Source organism: Mustela nigripes, chromosome 8, assembly GCF_022355385.1.
Source record: "Mustela nigripes isolate SB6536 chromosome 8, MUSNIG.SB6536, whole genome shotgun sequence".
In the NCBI taxonomy this organism is placed as follows: Eukaryota; Metazoa; Chordata; class Mammalia; order Carnivora; family Mustelidae; genus Mustela; species Mustela nigripes.
The window spans coordinates 72134491-72157433 of record NC_081564.1 but is presented as its reverse complement, the minus strand read 5'-3'; the positions used below and the strand labels follow the sequence as shown (position 1 = coordinate 72157433).

The following is a 22943-nucleotide window of genomic DNA, read 5'->3' as shown; positions in this document are numbered from 1 at the left end:
TAAGATTTTTATCCAGATCTACTTTGTGATCTTGTTGTCTTGCATTTTCTCTTTTTTTTTCTTTCCATTTTTCCTTCTGTCAGACTTGCCAGAGGTTTTGTGTTTTCTTTGGTCTTTTTGAAGAACTTTCTTCTGGTTTTATTGATAACCTACATTTTGTTTTATTTTTATTTTATGATTTTTAAGAAATGCTAATAATTCATTGCTTTTTAAATATTTGAACTTTTCCTGTTTTTTTTATATTATACATTCAGTTCATTGAATTTCGTTTTTAACATTTTCTATTACACAATTTCAGACCATAATTTTTCATTTGATTACTGCTTTGGTGATATCCCGGAGAAGTCTGTGTACACCACTACCAGTTGATTTTTGTATTTAAATGTCATTTTAAAATAACTGTTTATCCCAAGAGTTATTTAAAAAACGGTTTGAAAATTTCCACTTTAATTAAATGGTTTTCATGGTGGTGTTATTAAATATGGTTTCGTTTTTTAATTTTTTATTTTATTGCATTTTGGATGGGGAAGTGCCATGGATATTTCCTATTTTGGGGTGATTCAATGAGATTTTTTATGTGGCTTTATCCCATATCAGTTTTGAACATTCCATCTGTACTTGAAAAGAGTGAAAGAGTGAATACCCTGTCTTCTGCATTTTAATATATTAAATATATCTTACTTATTTTCAGTCTACCTACCTGCTTTAAATTTTTGAGATTTGTTCTGATCTTCCTCTTTGATTATGGATTTATCAATTTCTCATGTATTCATTTTTTAAAATATACCTCCAACGTATATTGTCGACATTAGAGGCTCATGAATGTTTTATACTTTTGGTGGGCTAGAAGTTTCATCAATATGAAATATCTTTTTTTTTCTTTTTATTAATTTTGAATTGATTCTCAACCGATAGTACTGTTGCTGTCCATGCTTTCTTTTGTAGACTTTTCTTACATATATTTTGTATCTCTTCATTTTTTATATTCTGTATCTGTTTCACTCTTGGTCATTACATACAGTGGGACAGCCTATAACTATAACCTAATGAAGAAATATAACGTCAAAATAAACACAACAAAATAAGGTTACATTTATAGTCATTAAAATACATTGAACTTACTCTTGCCATGTTAATTTTTATATTTCCCAAGTTTTCTTCTTTAATTTCCTTTCTTTCCTGCCTCTATCCCATTGCTTTTGTTTTATTTCTTTGCTGCTTCCCCCTCGCCCCAGTGCTATGAGAATTGTACATCATATATTCTTCCTTGTAAATTTTTTAAAAAAATTACTCTTTCATTTTTAACTCACATACTTAAAATCATATTTTTTCTATTAAAATCTAGAATTGGTTGGTATCTATATATTTCCTTAACAAGATAAGAATGAATGTTAGTGGGGCTCAGTGGGTGAAGCCTCTGCCTTCAGCTCAGGTCATGATCTCAGGGTCCTGGGATCGAGCCTCGCATCTGGGCTCTCTGCTCAGCAGGGAGCCTGCTTCCCGCCCCCCACGCCTCCTGCCTCTCTGCCTCCTTGTGATCTCTAGCCATCAAATAAATAAATAAAATCTTTAAAAAAATGAATGTTAGGACTTTGTTTATTCCCCAGTTTCTATTTCCACTCACTTCCTTTACCTAACATGTTGAGATCCATATTTTTCCTTCTAGACTTTTCTTTTATTCTTGCATCAGTAATCACAAAGGACTTCCTTGCCATGACTTACTTTTTCTTGGAGACCATGCCATTTCTGTTTTGCTTATTTTCATCACTGGGCGTTTGTACATCTTTATGTAATTCTTTGAGAAGTTTGGGGGTATAAATTTTCAGAATTTTTGATTTTTCTATATTGTGTTCATTTTGATAAGCTTTTTGAATATACTTTGGCTGGATATGAAAATCAAATTCTAACGTCCCTAACCCCATCTCCTTTTTGCCCTGGCTTGTCTAGCAGCTCTAAAGGCAGCATCCCACTTACTCACTGATTATTGTATCTGACCCACCCCCCGCCCCGCTCCATTTATGTATTGACCCCAGGTTTGGAGCCCCCTGGACTTAGCTTTTGTTCCTTGCGGTCTTCTGGCTTGGCTTATGATTCATTCTTTTAACATTATATAGCCAATCTGCCTAACTTTTATGTTTCAAGAATCATTCAAAGTTTTTAGTGAATTCAATACACTCTCTTATTTTAAGCACTTATTGGTGTGTATATATATATCTCTTTTAAATGTACACATGTTTACACACACATGCACATACAAATGCATGCTCATTTATGAGGTGTGGGGTTGGAGAGAGCATAGAAGCATGTGTTCATTCATCATCACAAGCCACCGCAAGCCAGCCCCCCCCCCCCACGTAGAACTTTAAAAAAATTATTATGGTAAAAAATACTTATCGTAAAAATTTAACTGTTCTAATTGTACTGCTTAGTACTGTTACATATATTCACATTGTTGGGTAACCAACCTCTGGAACATTTTCATTTTGCAAAACTGAAACACTACACCCATTAGACCAGCTTATCATTCTGCCCACTTCCTCAGCCACTGGCAACCACCATTCAATATTCTGTATGAATCTGACTCCTGTAGGCACCTCACATAAGTAGAATTGTACCGTATTGGTCTTATCTCAGTGTAATGACCTCAAGGTTCGTCCACGTTGTAGCAAGTGTCAGAATTTTACTCATCTTTAAGGCTGAATAATATTCCATGGACTGTACATGTTTATCTGCCTGTCCATCGATGAACACGCAGGCTGTTTCCACCTCTTGGTGTTGTGCTGTGAACAAAGGTACACGCCTGCACAGAACTGTGTGCATTCCGAGTGCTTTTATATACAGTAAAGCAGGGGTCAGTGATATCCTCCTTTTATGAATCAGAAAATGGAGAAGTTATTCATTTATTCTTTGATTTACGTATCCATGATTAAATCCCATTGTTAAATATGTATTTAATATCTGCTATATATGTGATGCTATGTATCAACAGCACAAAGACCTCAACTTCTAGGACCTCACAGTTGAAAGTGGAGGCAAGTGGGTTACCACACAGCTTGAAACCATAAGTTCAGCCCGGGGGATTTTCGGCACCATGCGCGCTTGAGACACGCACTAGGTGCAGGAGAACCCGAGGAGAGGTGTCTCTGTACCAGACTGCCAACTGAGGAGAGTCTTCCCTGTGGAAGAGTTGTCATTCATTAAAATTCTTGCTGTCACAGTGGGTCTGGCTTGACTACAGGGCTTCCACCATCTAATATACTGCCAGCCTCTGGTTGGCACATAAAAACAAGAATGAATGGAAGAGTTTTCCTGACTGTCCCCATGGTGCTCCTTTTACACTAATGTTCTCTTGGGGAACTACATGTGACAAATACGTGATGGTTCCCATTTCTTTCCTCCTCCCAGCAACTCCCTGAACCGGGCCAGTTATCCCCTTCCATAAACAAAGAGGCCGTAGTTAAGGGAAATTATGTATCTTGTCTGAAAAGTCTTGAACCCTGGTCCTTCTACCTCACCCTAAAGGCAAAGGCCCTTGGTAGTTCTTTGGCTGCTCTTTCCAGATGTTTTTGTTTTCATACTCCTTCCTGCCCCTGAACATCTTATTCTTTTACCAACATAAGGTGTCCAAAACTCAGGAAGGAAACACAATGTTCTGGCCCCTGGAGGAGGTAATGGAAGCACAAAGCAGTCAAGGTAGAGGGTAACGACAAAACCTCCGCAGTGATACCACCGTGGCTGCTTACACATATGGGAGTTAGACTGGACACTGCCTTTCTATGCAGCTTTTTCCATTGGAAACTCTTCCTCATTCGGCTTTGAATCGGGATAAGTTAATGTCACTTAAAATATTTCAGTTCAATGCAGAGATTATAGGAAGAAAGGAAACATGTTTCCCAATCAAGTATAGGCCATATTACAAAACACATTCTTAAATTATTTGTAAAAGAAAACACATTTTGCAGTGTAGCCCTTCTATACTTCCATTCCTTTTCTTCCCTCTTCTGTTTTATGTTCATTACTTCCCTGCCTAGTAACTGCCCCTTAATTAATACTCCTTTTCCTGACCCACAGCTTTCTAGCTGATCTTCTTTTCCTGCAAATTGCTCTATTTTATTCTTATCTAGCAAGATGATTATATCCCTTTCTTCACCTGCGGAGACCTAATTAGATCTCTGAGCTCTGAAGTTTGCCGGACAGTTGTCATTTTCACTGCTTGCACAACCCGAGTGTCCTAAAAGCCATGGGAAACTGATCTGCATGCTGAGTGACCCACTCTGAATTCGAAGGACTTGCTAAGGTGTCAACTGAAGCTCTTTGCATTTTTGCTTCGATGATAGACTTTTTCCTCTTTAACAACCTGAAGCTGGGATTGGTGGGGGGTCAGAATGTACTTGATCTGGGCACACTGCTCCTTGAATGTTGGAGTACTGTTCTCAGGTCACAGGATGACCAGGATTGGACGGGAGCTCAGTGTGGGAAGCAACAGCTTCCCTTTGATCCTTTGCAGGATGCATTTAAAAAAAAAAAAAAAAGAAAAAACTTTGATGTTCTGAAAGCTAAAAATGTACAGCTCTTTTCTCCCGCAGAACGGCAGGTTGATGTTTGAGCACAAGCCAAATAACCTAGTTTAGTGAATGGCTGAGTTTTGACTTCTATAAACATTTAATAAATACATTTTTATTTATGTCAGCTAAAAAAAAAAATCCAGCTGCTGGTATTTGGCCACCCCCCACCCCCCAGGACTTTTCTTTTTACCTTAATGCCAAAATTAGAGTATTTAAATTTTTAAAATTTCATGTTGAGCGCCTGTGCAGGTGTGAGGGCAGTATGGATTCGCAGGGAGAGTTTACGAGGTTGGTCGTTTTGTGTGTTTGCTGGGGAATGTGTATTTCTTCGTGAAGGCTGTGGCGTGCTGCCTTGGATGTTCATGGGACTCAGTCACCTGCCTGTGACTTGCAGAGCAACAGAGCATTGTGGCACAGGGGTAGAGGGACAAATTTATGAACTGGTCCTCAGATCAGGTGGGACTTCTAGTTTTTCTCTGACCATCTGCTTGACCTCTAGTCTAGTGTCTTCAAAGACTTTGACTCTACGCCAGTTTTCAGAATTCTGTGCCTCTCAGGCAGGGAAGGAGTATAAATCTTAGAGGCATCTGCATCTTTTATCCCTGGTGCTGGTGTTTAGGAGGCGCTTGAGTCTCAGTCTCCTTCCTGAAGTTTGAAGATATGTAGAATTTGTTTTATTGGCATGTTAAACTTTTGGAACTTTTTTTTAATTATGGACATTTTCAAGTACACACAAAAAATAGAGGAAATTACAAAAGGCTCTGCCGTGGATCCATCATGTAGATTCAACGGATGTCATCATTTTCCCTATTATTTTTTTTAATATAGCATCCCTTTTACTTTCTGTTTCTGAACTATTTTAAAACAAATCCCAGATAGCATGTTAGTTCACCTATAAATATTTCAGGAGAATCTCTAACAAATAGGACCTCTCCTTTGCTTTTCATAGCCACAGCGCTGGTATTACAGCTAGCAAAACTATCAATAATACTTTACTAGCACACTGAGATTTTCCCCACGTGCCTTGCAAATGTCTTTTTACAGTTGGCATGTTTGAATCTGAGTCTAAACAAACCCAACCTGTTGTATTTGGTTGTCATGTCTCTTAAGTCTTTTAAAAATCGGTAACTTTCCCCCATTCTTCCCCTCTTTAATATTATACGTGGGTCTTTTTTCCTGTAGAATATCCTAAATCTGGATTTGGTTAATTGCTTACTTGTGGTGTCCTTCAACATGTGGTTCTATTCTCCATATTTTCTGTAAACTGAGAGTTGGATCCTAGGACTCATAAGATGTGGGTTCCATTTTTTTTTTCATGGATTATCTTGTATATATCATTTTGCTTCCCATCAAGAGACACATAATATCTGATCATCGTCTTTTTGTGATACTTAGATTAATTAGTGAATTCATCCTCTACCAGCCTACTCCTTTTCTCATGAAGTTGCCCATCATCTCTCACCTGTTGCTTTAGAGGTACTATTGATGATTATGTCCCTGGAGGTTACAAAATACTCAAGAAAAATTAATGAAGTTTCTTCTCCTTATTAAATCTCATCTGGAGTCTAATCATCTATAATTCATTCTTTTTGCATATTTTTACAGCTTCTCCTTGTATTGGACATTCTTTCTTTTGACTGAACATACAGGCTGCCTTGTAAATCTAACTCTGTTTACTAGAGGAGGCAAGTGTTTCTAGCCTACTCTGCTGATTTGTTGATTTGTTCAGGCTTTCTTGACATCTATAAACTTACTGTGTTGTGCTGTGTGATTTATCACTGATGCTTAGAATGGTTCTTGGAATATGATAATGATGTTTCCTGAAGGAAGAATCTTGTGAATTGTACATGTTTTCCAAAGACGTGCTTTGTACCTCTGGGTGCGCTGGTGAAGGTGCCACAAAGCAGTAGGAATAGGAAACTTGACTGAACTGAGAAGTTCTTGGTACCTCATAATTTCCTCAAGTCCTTTAGCCAGTCTTAGCATTTCAGGCAAGGGAATGGAAGTGGCAAGAGTGTTGTCTATGTTGGCAGAAGGAGGGAAGATGGCAGATCAGTTTGTAGGTGTTTGAATGGGGGATAGTATACAAATAAGTAAATAAATACAAATATGTTTATACGTAAATGTCCATAATCTCTCTCTCACACACACACACACACACACACACACACACACACGGCTGTTCTGTCCCTGGCAGTGTGGACCACCTACTTCAGAGCTAAGATCCTAGTGCACCTGAAGGAAGTGGATCTTTGTCTTTAATACACAGGGGAAACTTGAATGATTGAAGATTATTTTGGATACATAAAACTTTTTTCTCCAAACAACAGTGAACATTAAGCAGCCAAGAATGCCTTCCTTCATGGCTCAGTTGTCTAAGCGTCTGCCTTTGGCTCAGGTCATGAATCCCAGGTTTCTGGGATTGAGCCCCCCATCCCGCTCCTGCTCAGTGGGGAGCCTGCTTCTCCCTCTGCAGCTCCCCCTGCTTGCGCTCATGTGCTCTCTCTTCCTAAATAAATAAATAAACATGACAAATAAATAAATAAATAATTTGGAAAAAAAAAACAGCCAGTTATGTAGTGTATAGATCAAACAACGAAAAATGTTCATAGCTGTGATGAGCAGTTCTGAATATGAGAATGTTCTCCAGGAGAAACAGCATGTCTGGCAAACAGCATGTCAAGGTCTCCACTGTCTCCCTGTGATCTACTAGGAGATCTACTAGATGTGAATAAATTGGACATGTTCAAATACATGAGCTTAACTTGAGCAACCTAGGTGTGAGTATTCTAAGGGAATTGAAACCCAGTTTTACCTTACAAAGGTTTAGGTGTTGACAACATCCCCAGAAGTAATTAAAATCTGGCTGTCGTAGTCAATATTCTTTCAAATCGTACCTTAAGCACTCTTTTGGACAAGAACTTTCAGAGGCCACAGTTCCTCAGTCAGAACCTCAGTGTCATTGATGTTTTAGAATTCAGGAATTCTTTGCACTTTAGGAAGTTAATATGGTGCATGTAACGTGTACTGCATAAGCCCCACTATAAGGTTGGATGCAGCCTCCAGCAGTAAATGTAACAAGCATGTGAGTAGTCATACCCAGCGGGATTAAAAAAAAAAAAAAAAAAGAGTATAGATACCTTCACATCAGTTCAGGTTAGGCTTGTCACAAAACTACAGAAAGCATTCAGAGCTTTTGGGAAATCAGAATTGAGGGCAAGGGACTGTGGACCTGTCACTGGACAGAAATAAATGAATGAATGAATGAATGAATGTCCATCCTTGTTGGAAGAACAAAAGCCAGATAACAAATAAGGCGAGTATGGTTGTTAAAGGATTTTAAGCCCTTCCTATGAAGCACTTGCTTCTTTGTGTTTGCCGGAGATTTAGAAATATAAAACAAAGAAGTCTCATCTACATGCCCAATTTTTTTTTTTTTTAGATTTTTATTTATTTATTTGACAGACAGAGATCACAAGTAGACAGAGAGGCAGGCAGAGAGAGAGAGAGAGAGGGAAGCAGGCTCCCTGCTGAGCAGAGAGCCCGATGCGTACATGCCCAAATTAAAAAAAAAAAAAAACAATTTGGGGAAGTAATACTTCCCACCTAGAAAAGCTCAGCCCTTCCATCTGTTTGTGTCTCAGAGCCTGTGTAGGACTGATGGGCACTCTGTGAAATGAAAGGTCAGCTGTTGCTTTGGGGGGCCGTAGCCAGTGTTGGGTGTCTGAGAAAAAAGCAGCATCACCACCAGGCTTGGCCGCCATGCTTTGTGGAGTGGATTATTCGAGTGCTGAGATGTTCTCACGCCATGCACTTGGCCAGCACTTGGGAGGAAATTGTTTAGGTAAATGCAGGAAGAAGGCTGCAAAAGGAGAGTGGGAGAGTCTCTACGTATTTGCTAATAACGAATTAGCCCTCTTCTATGTGGTTTTGCCGCCTCTGGGACTTCGTCTCCTTCTTTACGAAGCTAAAATAGTCCTTACTCAGGAGAGTCTTGAGACTGGAATGTACTTTTAAATTTTTTTGTTTAGTGAATTATAAATAATGACACAGATGACATGCGGAAAGTAAAAAGAAAATCAGTTTACCTCTCATCCTGTAAAAAATTGGCCAAGTGGTTTTGTCCCTTTTACATTGCCATTGAAAGGTTTGTTTTTAGTATTTTTCTATAGAAAGATCTCAGATATCTGATTAAACCCCTGTAGCAGCTGCCACCTGGGCTATGCACTCACAAATATCATCAGATTATTCTTTATCTTGCTATAAACGAAGTTCAAGAAATGTTTCTGAAATGAATATAATCTTCATTCTGCCCTTCCTGCTGTCTAAAATTATCTTGCAGAACTCTACTCCGTGAAGTTATTCAAGATTGTTACTTATAATAAATGTAAGCAATGGAATTTGCCAAAATAAAAAATATTCTAATAAAACACCATGATTTGACTAAGCAATTATGGAGGAATTGTTAGAGAATTTTTAAACCAGTGGATACTTTTTGGAATAATTGATCATATCCCGTGGGTGCCACATTTTTTAAAAACGTTTTTTTTCTTTAAATTTAAATTCACCACATCATTTCATACTTATTCATTTATTTAGCAAAACTACTGCTAGAATTTTCTAAATTTTCATAAACACAAAGTTGCCATGGACATCTTTGCACATATATTTTTATATACTTGTCCAATTTTATCCTTTGGGTAAAATTCTAAAATTGAAATTTCAAAGTCATGTGCTTTTAAAATTTTGATGTACATTTTAAATTGCCTTCCAGAGAGTTTTTAACCAGTTTACATTCTTATTAGCTATATATGAAAGTGAACTTCCTCCCTGGCAGCTGAAAATTTGTCTCATTGTCACTTGCCAAATGTCTTGTCATATATTTATTGCCAAATTTCAAATTTATTCTTTCTATAAAGGAATGGTTCGTGATTTTTTATTGCAATCTAAAGAGCTTTTTATTTGTTAAGGGTATTTATCTTTCCTTTGAATTATTTATTGCAAGGATTTTTCTGAACTCTTTTTGTAGTTTGCGTAATGTTTTAAAAAACAATTATGTAGTCATAGGTTTTAATATGTTCCTTTAATTTTTCTGCATCTGATGTCATAGACAAATTCTTCTCTACTTTAAAATTAAAAGAGAATTTATTGGCTTATATTGATTTCCTTGGCTTTATGTTTTAACCATTTAAATACATTTTGGTGTAAAGTCTGAAGCAAAGACTTAACTAAGTTTTTTTCTTCAAATTCTGAGCAAACTTCTGGTACTGCTTATTGAATAATTCCTTGTTTCCTCATCGATTTTTAAAAAGACAGCTTTATCATAAATCTCTCTATACACCCTTCCATTGCTATGTCTGTCCTGTATGGCAGTACTATATTGTTTTAATTTACTTTGCTTAAAGTATGTATATGTATATGTATATGTATATGTATATGTATATGTATATGTAGTAGATTTTCTTAACTCGTTTCTTTGTAAAAATTTTCTTAGCTCTAATTATCATGCAATACTTTTCCCGATAAAATTTAGAATCATTTCAGGATTCCGTGTTCTTCCTTTCCCACCCATTTTTTCCCCTGTTTTGCATTTTGTTTGGATTTGCATTAAAAGTCTAATTTAATTTTGAATCATCGGATTAATTTTATACAAGTACTTTTCAGCAAAATATTTGTGTGAAAAGATTAAAATAATCGATTCCTTTGAAAATTGATATCTGAGGGTCTTCTGGTGTTTCTGTGCTGCCGAATCTGAATCCTTTTCTGATTTTTGTTAAACTGTCTTGTGAACTAGTTCAGGCAGTCAGTGTCACGTGCTGAATATCTAAATATATTTATAATGAGGAATATGAGAACACATAACAAAATATATGCCTGTCCTACATCCTTGGAGAGAAAATAGCATATAGATGGGTATAAATGCTCTACAATTACTATCAGGAAAGTTAAAAATTGTAATCCGTTCCTAGCTCTGTGAAGCCAGTTGGTTGCTTATTGTTAAAATATCATCTTTCCCATAAAGATCAAAGGCTGCTTATAAAATATGTGTGTGAAGGGGTGTCTGGGTGATACAGTTGGTTTCGACTCAGGTCACGATCACTGGGTCATAATATGAGCCTCTTGTTGGGCTCTGTGCCAAGCACAGAGTCTGTTTACGACTTCTCTCCCTCTCTTTCTGTCCTTTCCCACCCCTCTCTAAAATAAAAATAAATAAATCTCTAAAAAAATAAAATATTTGTACAAATATTGAGTAAACTGGAAGATTGGACACTGGGTACTACTTATGAAAGATTTCACAGAACGAGTGTGTTCTGAATGGAGTTTCAAAAGAAGGGGCATGTCACTGTGTACATGGGGCTGCTGTGCAGGTCAAGGCTGCAGCTCTGAAGTCAGCAGTGGCTTGAGAGGAGATCCTGAGAGAGAAGACAGTAGGAGGAAGCCCAGATGCCATGTGTCTCTCAGTGTACTGAAGCCAAGCCTAGGGGAGGATATGGATGAGGAGGTTCTGTATCTCCAGGGCCTAGAAGGGTGGCTGGTTCACAGTAAGTTCTCGATGCCTAGTGAGTGCCAGATATGTGCATGAGGAATGAGAAGCCTGAGAGATGGATGAAAGCCAAATTGGCTGTGAGGTAGGGGTTCGTCGGGGGTGAGTATATTTGCAAGCTCTGAAGGTTGTTCTGTTGAGAGAACAGGGGAAGCTCAGGGCTTAAGAAGCCTAAATTCTGAGAGCAGTATATGAACATTCTGGTAGGGCTGGGGTGACAGGCAGGGAGAGTAAGGGGTGATGATCACATCCAGAAAATTTCATGACATGTCCACCATGGCAAGATAATTGAATTTTGAATATGTGTCCTAAGAAACACTATGCCTTCATCTTAGAAAATGCGTCAGCAAACTATGGCCTAGAGCAAACTCCAGCCCACAACCATTCTTATAAATAAAGTTTTATTGGAACACAGCCTCACCTGTTCATTTACATAATATGCATGGCTGACTTAGTACCACAGCAGCAGAGTTGAGTAGTTGAAACAGAGATCAGATGGCTGGTAAAGACTAAAACACTTACTATCTGGCCCATTGAGAAGGTATTTAATGACCTCTGTCTTAGAATAATGCTCTTAGTATTTAGTGGTGGTGTTCTGGAAGTGGTAGCCAAGTCAGACTGAGTTCAGATAAATTGGTGCATGACTAGTCTAAGTTTAGGCCATATCACTTCCTGTGAAGAAGTATACCCCAATTTTTTATTGTGTTGAAACTCAGTTCCTAAGTCATTGTCTTGAGTATGTGATGTCTGTCTCCAGGCTCCTGTGGCCATTTCTGTGACCAGAAGTCCACGGAACAGTCTTTTGAACCTTTCTGACCCAGCCAGTTATCCATAGTTAAGACATTAGAATCCCAGGGCTAGATATCCTGTCAAGACCTCCTTGCTACCTAGGAAGGAGGACAATTTCTCAGCCGGCCAATTCAAGTTCTACCAGTCTGTTTTATAAACTATGCTCCCCAGGGTGACCGTCTTCTTCAGAACTCTCCACAGTCCTTCCCTCTGTTCCTCACTATGTCTTCCATTCTCTTTCCTGCAGTGTCTTTTCTACTGGAGGTGTGTGGTGTCACTGAGTCTCTTTGTTCCAGGTAGAGCCTGCATTACCCGAGCTGGATGAGTGATAAAAATATTGGAAAACAACATATTCAGGGAAGGCCAACCATTTTTTAGCCAAATGTCAACCGTCATGTGTGCGTTTAGACAAACATACAGCTAATTTCTTCATAGACTTTACAAATTCTGACTCTTCTAATTTATTTTAAAGGGCTGAGAGAATAATTAGGAAACAGCAGAAGTTTTGTGGGAAAGGTGTGTCGAGTCTTTCACATATTCAGGATTAAATTGTAGTTTCTTTGTGAAGCATTCAGGAGGCGGTGTTTTGAAACACCACTCCAGAGGCACAGGAGGAAGACTAAGGGCAAGACTGAATATACAAGTGTAGGAGTTATGTATCCGCTGGGATAGAAATGGGACGTTATCTTCATGACAGAAAACACTGTAATCGTGTGGGCATCGTCAGCAATGAATTTATGAATTAACTAATTAACGCAGTTGGCATTTATTGAAAATACACTATGACTAGACCTACTGTGCTAGATGCCAGGACTACAAGGACGATTGAGGCTCACTTTCCGCCCTGGAGGAACCCCAGACTAGAAGGGAGAAATCAGATGCACGAACACTCGCCACACAAGATGAGAAATGTTACTGCAGATGAATGTTTTCGGATGCAATAGAAGGAAAAGTCTAGAAGGAAGCATACTGAAACGTGAGAAGGTTGGGGGCCGAAAGAAATAACAGCAAAATCAGAAACTAAAAAAAAAAGGGGGGGGGGAATTTGAACTTGATTGGAGAAGACAGTTGACCACACTGTGGAAATCAAGGTCTGACATGAATGGCAAGATGAAGTAGTGGATGGTGACGAAGGAGTGTGCTCGTTGGGATGGGCACGGGGTGATGGATGGAAGGGTTGAATCACTCTATTGTAGACCTGAAGCTGATATAACACTGAATGTTAGCTGTACTGGAATTAAAATAAAAACTTAAAAAATAAGTAAGGATATAAAATACTAATACAAAAAGAAAAATGAATGCTCAGGGGCCGCAGAGAGCAGAAGCAAGAGCAGCAGAAGTTTCAGACTCAAGAACTGAGATTTCTGTTGTTCGAGAGGGCTTGGCGTTTTACAGCCTAACACTTCCTTGGCTCGTTTCAAACGTGTGTATAATATGCCCATGCATTACTGATATCCAATAATAAATTATGTTATGTTCTGACTAATGATGTTATATAAGTATATTAATTTATAGTAATATATTTTATGTATACGGCATATGTAATAATACTCCTCAGTGAACCAAGACTGAGTAAATGCTAGGAACTTTGCTAAGCACTTTATATTATTTAGGTCAGTTCTCACACTGGGTAGGAATAGTAACGTCACTTCTCCCTGGACAAGGAGCCTCAGGCCTTTGGAGGTTAGACAGACTGTGCAAGGTTATCCAGGGTAAGAGTGGTACTCACACCCGAGGCCTGTCCTCATCTACTGAGTTAGAGGGTCCTTTGGGGTGTGATGAGAGGAGCTTTTGGTGTTGAGATGAATTGCAGAGAAACAGATTTACTCCTCCAAATGGTCAGGGCAAGGGCAAGAAAACCCAAGTGCACAGAATAGAGGGAGGGGGCCGGGGGGGGGGGGTGCGGAGGCCAAGCCTGGGTATTTGCAACAATCCTGGTTGTGTGGCTTGCCAGCTCCTTGTCTGCAATCGGTCAGGCCACGTGCTCACTCTGAATGTCCCTGTGAGCCTGGTGATGGTCAGATCTTCTGCCTTGGTGGTAGGGAAGGGATCTGCTGCTGTGCTCGGTTCTCCGCAGGCACTCAGATCTCATGGCTCTACCTTTATCACTGGTCTCACTGCACGTTCCTGCTCCCCCTTCCTCTGCTATTACTACTCTTATTATTTTCAGCAGCAACAGTAATTGGAAGGACTAATGGAATACATCTATGCCAGAAAAACACAAAACAAAACAAAAAAGACCCCAACCCAGCAGAAGAGCTGTTCAAGTCCCCAGTTTGATTAATCGCGATAGTTCTGCATTCATTTCATATTTAGTGTTTGCCATGGCGGGTCTCTGGGCCGGGCACAGTAGGGAGGTGAACTACGAATAAGCCATTTTTCCTTTTAACCAGCATATAAACTCGTTTGGCCTTCCCCGCCACATATTCTCGATAAGCTATGTCCTCAAGAGAGCTCTTTGGGAGCTAAGCTGTGAACGCACATTGAGAGTCGGCCCACTTCAAGGAGGAGGCTGTGCGTGCCCAGCTTTGGAAGGATCGTCAGAACGTAAAGTAGTTCATGACGATTTGAAAGTTCCATCAGGCATTCACTGCTTCTCCGGATAACCTCAATTTCCTCACGTCATGTGGTAGGCTTATCACCTTATGTACAAGTTCAGAAAGTTATCAGGATACCTTATTTTAGTAAATCTTGTACGTTGGCTGTTAGACTTTAATTGAGAAGCCATGCGGGGTGCTGGGTAAGCAGACAGAGATCCCGGATCCTGTCCTCCACGAGGACAGTCTCAAAATAAAAATGTTTTTATAAATCCTTACTAGAGAGGAAGGCATTTTCAACAACCTTGAAATGGAACCTTCCCCACCCAATATGAAGAAGACTGACATGTGACATTTTGATACCGCTTTATTTTACTAAAATAGCAACCTGGCCAAATATACTTTAAAGTCGGCATGTTTATTACGGCCACGTGTTTATATTTATAGGAGAAGTGATGTTAATTCCCTAGTATGTTAACAGGTCTTATTCAAATTGTTCTATTTTTACTTTGGAACAAAATTACTAAAGAGAAACATTTTAAGGCAAGTAGTGATTATAGCACATTTATCAAATTATATATTAAATAAACTTCCTGAACTGAGAAGGAGCATAAACTGAAAAGAAGGTAGTTATCTTAAATTCTATATTGTTTATCTAAGATTTCTTCAAATCCATTTTTATGGTAGGATCCTGATTGCTTTCCTGTTTTTCTTTTGCTGAATTCCTACCTTCTCACTAACAAATAAAAATCCCCTTTTTAATATGTAATAGATGACTTGGGATTTCAGAATGGATTTTCAGAAACCACTGAAAGACCTCCTCACTGTATTGTATACAGTAAATGTTGTTTGTTGTAGTGTTGGTTTTTTGTTTTTTGGGGTTTTTTTTTTGAGAGGCAGTCAAATAGGTGAATGCATAAACCTTGCCAACCCTTGGGCAGTTGTGATTTCCATATCAAAATGCATGAGTTTTTACTTGGCTATTACTCTGCTATACATTAAGTAATAGTTACCATGGCAACCTTTGGATCACATTATAACATTTCAATATAAGGTGTTGTGTTTCTTTATAGGAAAAGACAATATACTTGAATTTTTAATGTATGGTGAAATATAATCACTACAAAAATAAATCATTTTGTCCAAGGTCAATCAAATGTTTTGGAGGTTATGCAGATTCCCAGCCAAAACTGTGACGTGCCCGCATGTGTGCTTTGTCATGTCATGGGGAACACATATTTTTTTAAAAATAGTACTTGATAAATACCACATAATATTCATGAAATGCCTGTAGTTGGCCTTGCAAAGAGAAAATACTGAACTCGTTTGAGCTATTTATTGGTGGCTAATGTAGGAATAAGAATTTGAGTTTATTTGGCATCACATCATTAATAAAATGTTATCAAATGCACGTCTTATTTTTAAATATCTAGTTGTACAATACATAGCGTGCCTAGTTTTGGTCTCACGTGTAGTAGAATTAAGCATAGCAGGTGCTTACGCTTGTGAACACGAAATTAGATGAGCCATTGAAATAATCCTTATGGCAGTTCAGGAAGATGGCTTCGAGCTGAAATCATCTAGATCGATTGTTGGCCAGTGTCTTTCTTCAATATGTCTCAAGACCAGCCATCTCTTGTTGCCAGTGTAGTTCTAGGCCATGGGGCAATCATCACGGTTTATGTAGGCCTGCAAATGTGGCTCTTTTTCAGTTTTTTATGATGACTTTTCAAAATTATTATCTCAATGTATACTTTTAATCTCAAAGTAGAGTAGATGATCCCACTGCCAGTGAATCATGCTCAGCTTTTGAGGAAACTTTTAAATAGTCATCAGTGGTTTGTAATATAGGACTATGAATTAGAGGGTTATGGGAAGGAGGGTAACTGTGTGCTAGACACCAGCTCTGCTGGACATTTTACATATGTTGTTTCATCCTCCTGATAACCCTGTAATAGAGCTCGCATTACTTTGTTTTTACAGAGGAGGAGAATAGGGCTTAGAGCACTTATATTAGTAACTCCAGCCACTGAGCTAGGGTTCAGTGTGACCTGACCTCCCAGCCCTCCCTCTTTCCTCAAGAGGTTTGGATTCTACTTCTGACTTGATATGATGTGCACTACACATTCAGACTAGAAATAAAAAGCATTGACCGAAAGTCCCTAAAAGAAAATCTTTGCTAAATGATAATTTCAGTAATTTACATTTCTCTGCAGCACAATCTGTTAAGTCCCGGATTATGAAAGTTACCCTTGCCATCTTATCTGAGTTTCCAGAGTTCTTTTTTGTGGAAACCAAGTATAAAACAGAACTCAAAATAAACTATAAAGGTGCATTCCTAGACCTTCAGCTATTGGGAAAAGAGACTGTCCAAAGACTGACCTTCAGTTTTGAGCTTTGAAGTTCAAAACTGGACAGGTGGAAATATTGTGTTCTTCATTGCCCTTTGGTGTGAGATATATTCTGGGTTGCAGAGTAAGTGCCAACAGCAGCAAAATTATCGCCCCCTCCTGCTACTACAGTAAGTCAGCAATGGCCCTTCTGTGGTCAAAATGGCAAATTCAGCAGCAGCTATTCGATAGGGATTTGCAAAAACTTCCCCATGGCTGTTAGAAATCTTATTCAGCAGTGTCTTTGAAAACCCAATTCTGTGCAGAATTCACTAAGTAGAAATAACCTCAATTGTGATTTAAAAAAAAAAATGTGATTTAAACAAATATAATTGGTAATTTTGCTTGATGTGTATTTTGCACTTAGTACTGCAAAGTCGATTAGGTATCCATACAGATATCCAGCATTCATAAGTTTTATGGTAGTTCAGAATTTTATTTCCATTATTAACGTAAAGCCTTCCAAAATTCCTGGCTTTATAGAGTCAGTTCGCCATACAAAGCCACTATACATCACTTAGGTTTGTGATGAAAGAATGGAATTGCAGCTGTGTGAGTACTAGAATACCCAAACATGAATTAGACTCACAAGCATTTGGCAATAGTTCAGAAAAGGAGCTTAATCTGGTTTCATCTGAGACTGCTTTTCTCTGTTCTACAACATCCCCCCAAGATGTTGTGTCTGATACCGGATCACAACGTAGTGGGAATGACGCAAAATCAGAGAAAGCTCTAAGAAACCAGGGGCACATTTGCTTTTCCCCACAGGTAATTTTTTCTCCTACTTCTTCCCCCCGGCCCCCCACCCCAGATCCCAACTCTGAAATTCAAGGTCATTCACCTATTAGATGAATTAATTATAAGCCAAAAAGCAGCATTCATCGTACTCTGATCTCACTCATATCTATAATTAAGGGTAAATATAATCTTCCTTTTTAGAAAAGTACCACCCACCCATTACATCTAAAGTGCTGACTGAAATGAAATAATAGTTCAGAGCAAGATGATTTTAGTTTAACAAGAAAAAAGTTGATAATTTAAGCTCGAAGCAGTGAGTTCTATTTTTGATTACCATTCAGTTATAAATCTAATTTGAGATATATGCTGCTTTTCTGTTACTCAAGTTTAATTCATGGTTTGCATTCTTGGTTGCATAAGAGAACTTCAGTGGTTGATCAAGGATGTTAAAAAGCTTCCTGCCCGCCCCCCCCCCACCGCCCTGAAGGAATTGGGGCAGGGGTTGAGAATGTGTTAGACTGAGACCCAGATCTGATGTAAGACAAACAAAAAAATTTAATAGAAAGGGACCCTCATAGAGAGTTCTGCATTTGGCATTTGAAGGGCTCTGGTGGGACTTGGTGCTGAAGGGTTGGTTGTCGGTGGTGGGGGTGGTGGACCCCAAGATACTTAAACCCAGTTAACAGAGTCAGCAGGTTCTATTTTTTGGTTAGGGTATTTTAAGTCTTAAGATTGTCTTCGGAAGAAAATAAGGAGTGAAAAAGGGGAAGGGCTCATCACATCACGGTGCAGACAGTTAAACAAAATGCTAAACTCTGGGTTTAAGATTTACAGGTTAGCTGTGCGAGATGCCACATCTTGCTTCCAGTGTTTCCTGGCGGACTCGGGCAGCTCTGTACTGGGACCCAGCATAACCACAGAGCATGAGCTTGCGCAATGCGGAAACCCTGAAACCTTTACAGTCTTATTTAAGGCAAAGACGAGCTGGCCCATTTTGAACGTAGGCTTTACTTCCAAACAACTTTTATTAAGTGAAAATTTGCGCCTCTCTCTCTCTCTCTCTCTCTCTCTCCATATATATATATATATATATATATATATATATATATATACACACACACACTCCTGCAGGTGAATTCATATGTAAATGAATGCCTTATCCATTTTGTGCCATATTCAATTTACCTTATTAAATGGAATGCCATTAACTTTCTAAGTTCATAAACTCAGGTTTTTAGCCAGTGGAAATTTTTTTCTCTTTATCCTCGCTAAAGAGAGTTAAACGCGTGACGTAAAGGCCAAACAATAGTAAATGGTTATTGTTCATTTTACAAGTATACTCTACAATAGGAACACATATATTTTTATCTTAATTTTCCCTAGGGGGGTGATTAGGGCCCCCTTAAGTATGAGGAAATGCTTATTTTTGTTGCTTTAGAAGAATGATTCTATTGTCTGAGAGAAAAAGAAAAAGGAACAAACAGGTCTAAAAAGAAAGAAACAGGAATGTGCTTTGTGAAAAAAAAGGGGGGGGGAGAAAAAAAGATTAGCGTGAGCCTTTTCATGTGTGGAAGTGCTATCTGGTCTTAGTCCTCGGTCACTGTCCATAGTTCATGTGGCTGCACACGCAAGGGTTGGGTGCATGATTTAGTCACAACTGGCTTGTGAAATGATTTTCTTTTAAATTAACAACAGTAAGGTCAGCCACAGCCAGTGAGCGATCTCCTAGTTATCATTTTCCATTTTCCACAGCTCTGCTGTAAAATGCTGCTAAAACACAGTATAGCAAACTTGTTTGTTTTTATGTTGACCTATTGATTGCATCTACTTTCTTGGGAGTGGAAACCTTTGCCACCAGGACCAACAAGAATTAAGCAGTGGTTAAGCTCATTAAGGAGACAAGCAAGCATTTCCACATATCTGCTCAGTCCTTGTTTGAATATTTTGTATTATTTGAGAAAAAGGTAAATGAAGAATGAGGAGTGATGTCTGCCTAAAATACAAAGTTTTCAATAATGTCATCTTCACACTCCTCTTCTCAAGAAAGGAAGGCTTATTTGTAAATTTCCCAGACTGTGAGGAGGTTGTGATTTAAATCACTCACAGCTTTTTTTTTGATGGAAATTTCAAAGAAAACTTGGGCTTAAATAAAGATTTTGCTAATAAGATTTACCAAGAGTGAAATATCAGGTTCAGATTCTAAAATTCTTGAATGCCATCTATAATAAATCATTTGATGTTAGGCTGTTGGATTCCTGATTTGTAGAAAACCATTGCAAAGAGCTCTATATTTTAGTTTGTCCCTGGGTAGCATTTGGATATCTTTCTTAAGTTCGGAAGAGGCAGCAAGAGAAAGTGCAGATGTCAGGTTTTTATCTGGTAAATACTCTGGCTTTATCTGGTATCGGTGTGGCAAACACAGAGAGACTCGCCATGGATTTTCGCTCAAATTGAGCCTCCAACCTAAAATCTCATCCTCAAAGTTTTATTTTAAAGTAACGTACGTCATGCCTCCCTTGGAAAAGTCTGAAACTGGAATCAGTGAAGGCAAGCTTGTCAGTAACTGATTAGTCCTTTTTATATTACTCATCCAGCACTCACAAAAATCCCTTGGAATAGAGAGGTTCTCTTTATGATATTTAGCTATATGGCCCTGGAAAGGGGAGGTTTGAATTTTTGATTTTCCAGCTTATGGGTCATATTTGACCAACTGCTTTCACTAGAAGACATGCCACTTTGTTGAGCTATTTAGGAATCAAAAAGACTGTCTTAATTTAAAACAAGGACTCTTTGTTTTAGTTGGTGACTGCCTTGTGAAATTTTTCAGTTCTCAGCGGGTTAACCAGGGAACAGGGGCAGAGTCATAATTGGCCTATTTAGAGTATTTTGCATGTGAATAGTGTGTTAGTGAAGCATCCCTAAGTCTGTTGTGAGTGACATGGTGATTAGAATTTAGATTAGGGAAAACACATTCTGTACTTTATCAAGGACAGTAATTAGTTCAGTCAGTAAAAGTTGATTACAAGTAACGATAAAGTTAGATTTTTAGTACTTAATTTTAAAATTTCTTTATTAAACAGTAAATTTGTTCTTAATATAAATGGTTGTATCTACACTTGTTTTCTTGCATATCAGACTAATTAAAAGAACAATGTGTTCAATGCAGAGTATAATCAGGCGATTTATATATTATGGGTAAGTTTTTATGTAGTTTTTAGACATTGTAATATTATTATCGAATCTTCTGCGTGTCATCCTTTTCGAAAGTTTAGTCATTTATCACCCTGTGGTAAGTTCATGATATTTGTGAAAGTTCTCTAGGGCTCAGGTAAATGTTTAATCTGTGGGGATGTGTTTTAGCTTCTAGTAGTCCTCAAGAGGGCATTCTAATGTCCTTTAATTTGTTCCTGGTAGCTTAGAATGCCTCTATCTCTGTGATTCTGGAAGTTAGTGTGAGCTTTGAGTTTACGCCCGGCTCCGCTGGCATTTTCTCTTTTGTGGGTGCCGTGTAAATCCGCGGAGGGTAGAGCTGTGCCGATGGAGAGAGGCAGAGTCCTCAGTGGACGGGAGCGTTCTCCACTCACCCCCTGTGCGTGCGTCCGAAAAATCAGATTCTTCTTGGGTTCTTGTGAAGGAAGGGCAGGGATAGTTCGCAGAGAGGAGCCCAAGTGTCGATTAGAAACAAACAAGCAAAAAACCAAAAAAACCCAGAAAACCCCCAAACCATGAGTCTGACCTAAATGCCCTCTTCTTTAAAAAAAAAAAAACAAACAAACAAAAATTAAAATGTGAGCTGTCTTAAGATGAAAATACTGTTGAATGAGAATCACCTTCTTCTACCTTCCTCTCAAAAGCAAAGAATTAAAAAAAAAAAAAAAAAAAGAATCACAAACTTTGGGCTGGCTTCTGAGATTGCTTTTCCCTTTTGTTTGGTTGTTTTGTCATTGTTGCAGTTTTACCAGATGCTGTTTTGTTTATTGCCTGGGTTTAAGTACTAACAATCAGTTGGGGGGTGGTGAATGCGGAAAAACTAACCTTACATGTTTGTTTTCCCTTTTTAACCTTTTAGCAGAGTCTCCTTGGAGGTGACATGGATATGGGCACCCCAGGAACCCTGTCGCCCACCAAACCTGGCTCTCAGTATTATCAGTATTCTAGCAATAACCCCCGAAGGAGGCCTCTTCACAGTAGTGCCATGGGTAAGGTATTCCTCTGTCTGAATGCCTGAGTGATTATTAGTCGTCTTTTTCTTTCTTCTCTCTTTTAATACCACACTTCTCGCCCTTCCCTCACCCCACCCTCCAAAACCATAAAATTTTCCTCAAATGTCAGGCTCGTGACCACCCCTCCCCGGTAGTACATTGGATGGGTATGTTAACAACTTCTAGTAGCAAGAGAACTATTTTGGTGTATGCTTATTTCTTGTTTTCTCTTGGCTGCCCATATAAGGCAACTTAAAAAAAAAAAATCAAAGCTTAAAAAAAGTTAAAGATCTTGATTTTTACGAAAAAGGCAGAAGTTGATGTCTGCCAGAATAAAATACGATAGCGGTACTGACATTTTGCTAAGGTAACGACTTAAGAAAATCTGGTCTAATCTAAATGGCTTCGTGGTGTAATCTGTTTTAGTTAGGAAAATGGGCATGCGGGGACCTCACCGCCCCTCTTCCTTTTCTTTCAGAGGTGCAGACAAAGAAAGTTCGAAAAGTTCCTCCAGGTTTGCCATCTTCAGTAAGTACTGCTTGTTTCTGCTTTTGCATATTTGTTTATTTTGTTGTTTCGTACTGATGCGAGGGAGAGGGGGGTGACAATGTGCTAGGCGCCAGAGCTGCAGGTTTCTCTAGAATGTGGCTGGGGTAGGAGCGACCCGCAAGTCCAGCCACCTGACCCGCGTTGGAATGATTAATTACATATCCTGGAAGGCTGGGTGGTTGTGTTGATACTAGGCAGGTTAAGCTGCGAAGAGAGCCTTGAAAAGGTGCCTGAAGTTGGAGGAGTTTTACCTGTACAGGGCTTTCAAGAGAATGAGTATTAGTTTCATCTGTTGGTTAAATTCTTTGTCGGTATTATGATGATTTATGGATTTGCATGCGAAAGGAGATTTGTGGAGAGGATTTAGGAAAAATTTACATGGGTTTCAGCCCAGAGTGCAGAGAGAATGTCTCTATTTTCTAGAGAGGTGACGGAATAAAAGCTTCAGAGGTAGCCGCATCAGTAGCCATTTGTGTCAGGAGTACCAGGTGACAACCAGAGGAGACATCTGTAACCAAGAGCATTCTGGGTCTTTTTAATACCTGGAGCTGGACTCGGGCGCGGCTGAGGTCCTTCCAGTCTCCAATGTAGCAAAAGGCTGTTGTGATCACAATTAAATAAGATCTCTT

At 38.8% G+C, this 22943-nt stretch overlaps 1 protein-coding gene across 11 annotated transcripts in view; it reads left to right on the top strand.

The window, feature by feature from the left end:
• The window catches only part of TCF4 (transcription factor 4), a 346933-nt gene that overhangs the window by 203180 nt on the left and 120810 nt on the right, over nt 1–22943 (top strand). For 9 of the 11 annotated variants that reach the window (XM_059409713.1, XM_059409720.1, XM_059409715.1 and 6 more), the window contains 2 exons: nt 21633–21762; nt 22244–22293. In XM_059409713.1, coding sequence (XP_059265696.1) covers nt 21633–21762; nt 22244–22293 — 180 coding nt within the window. The remainder of the gene's footprint in view (nt 1–21632; nt 21763–22243; nt 22294–22943) is intronic. The other 2 variants (XM_059409716.1, XM_059409714.1) reach the window with 1 other exon arrangement.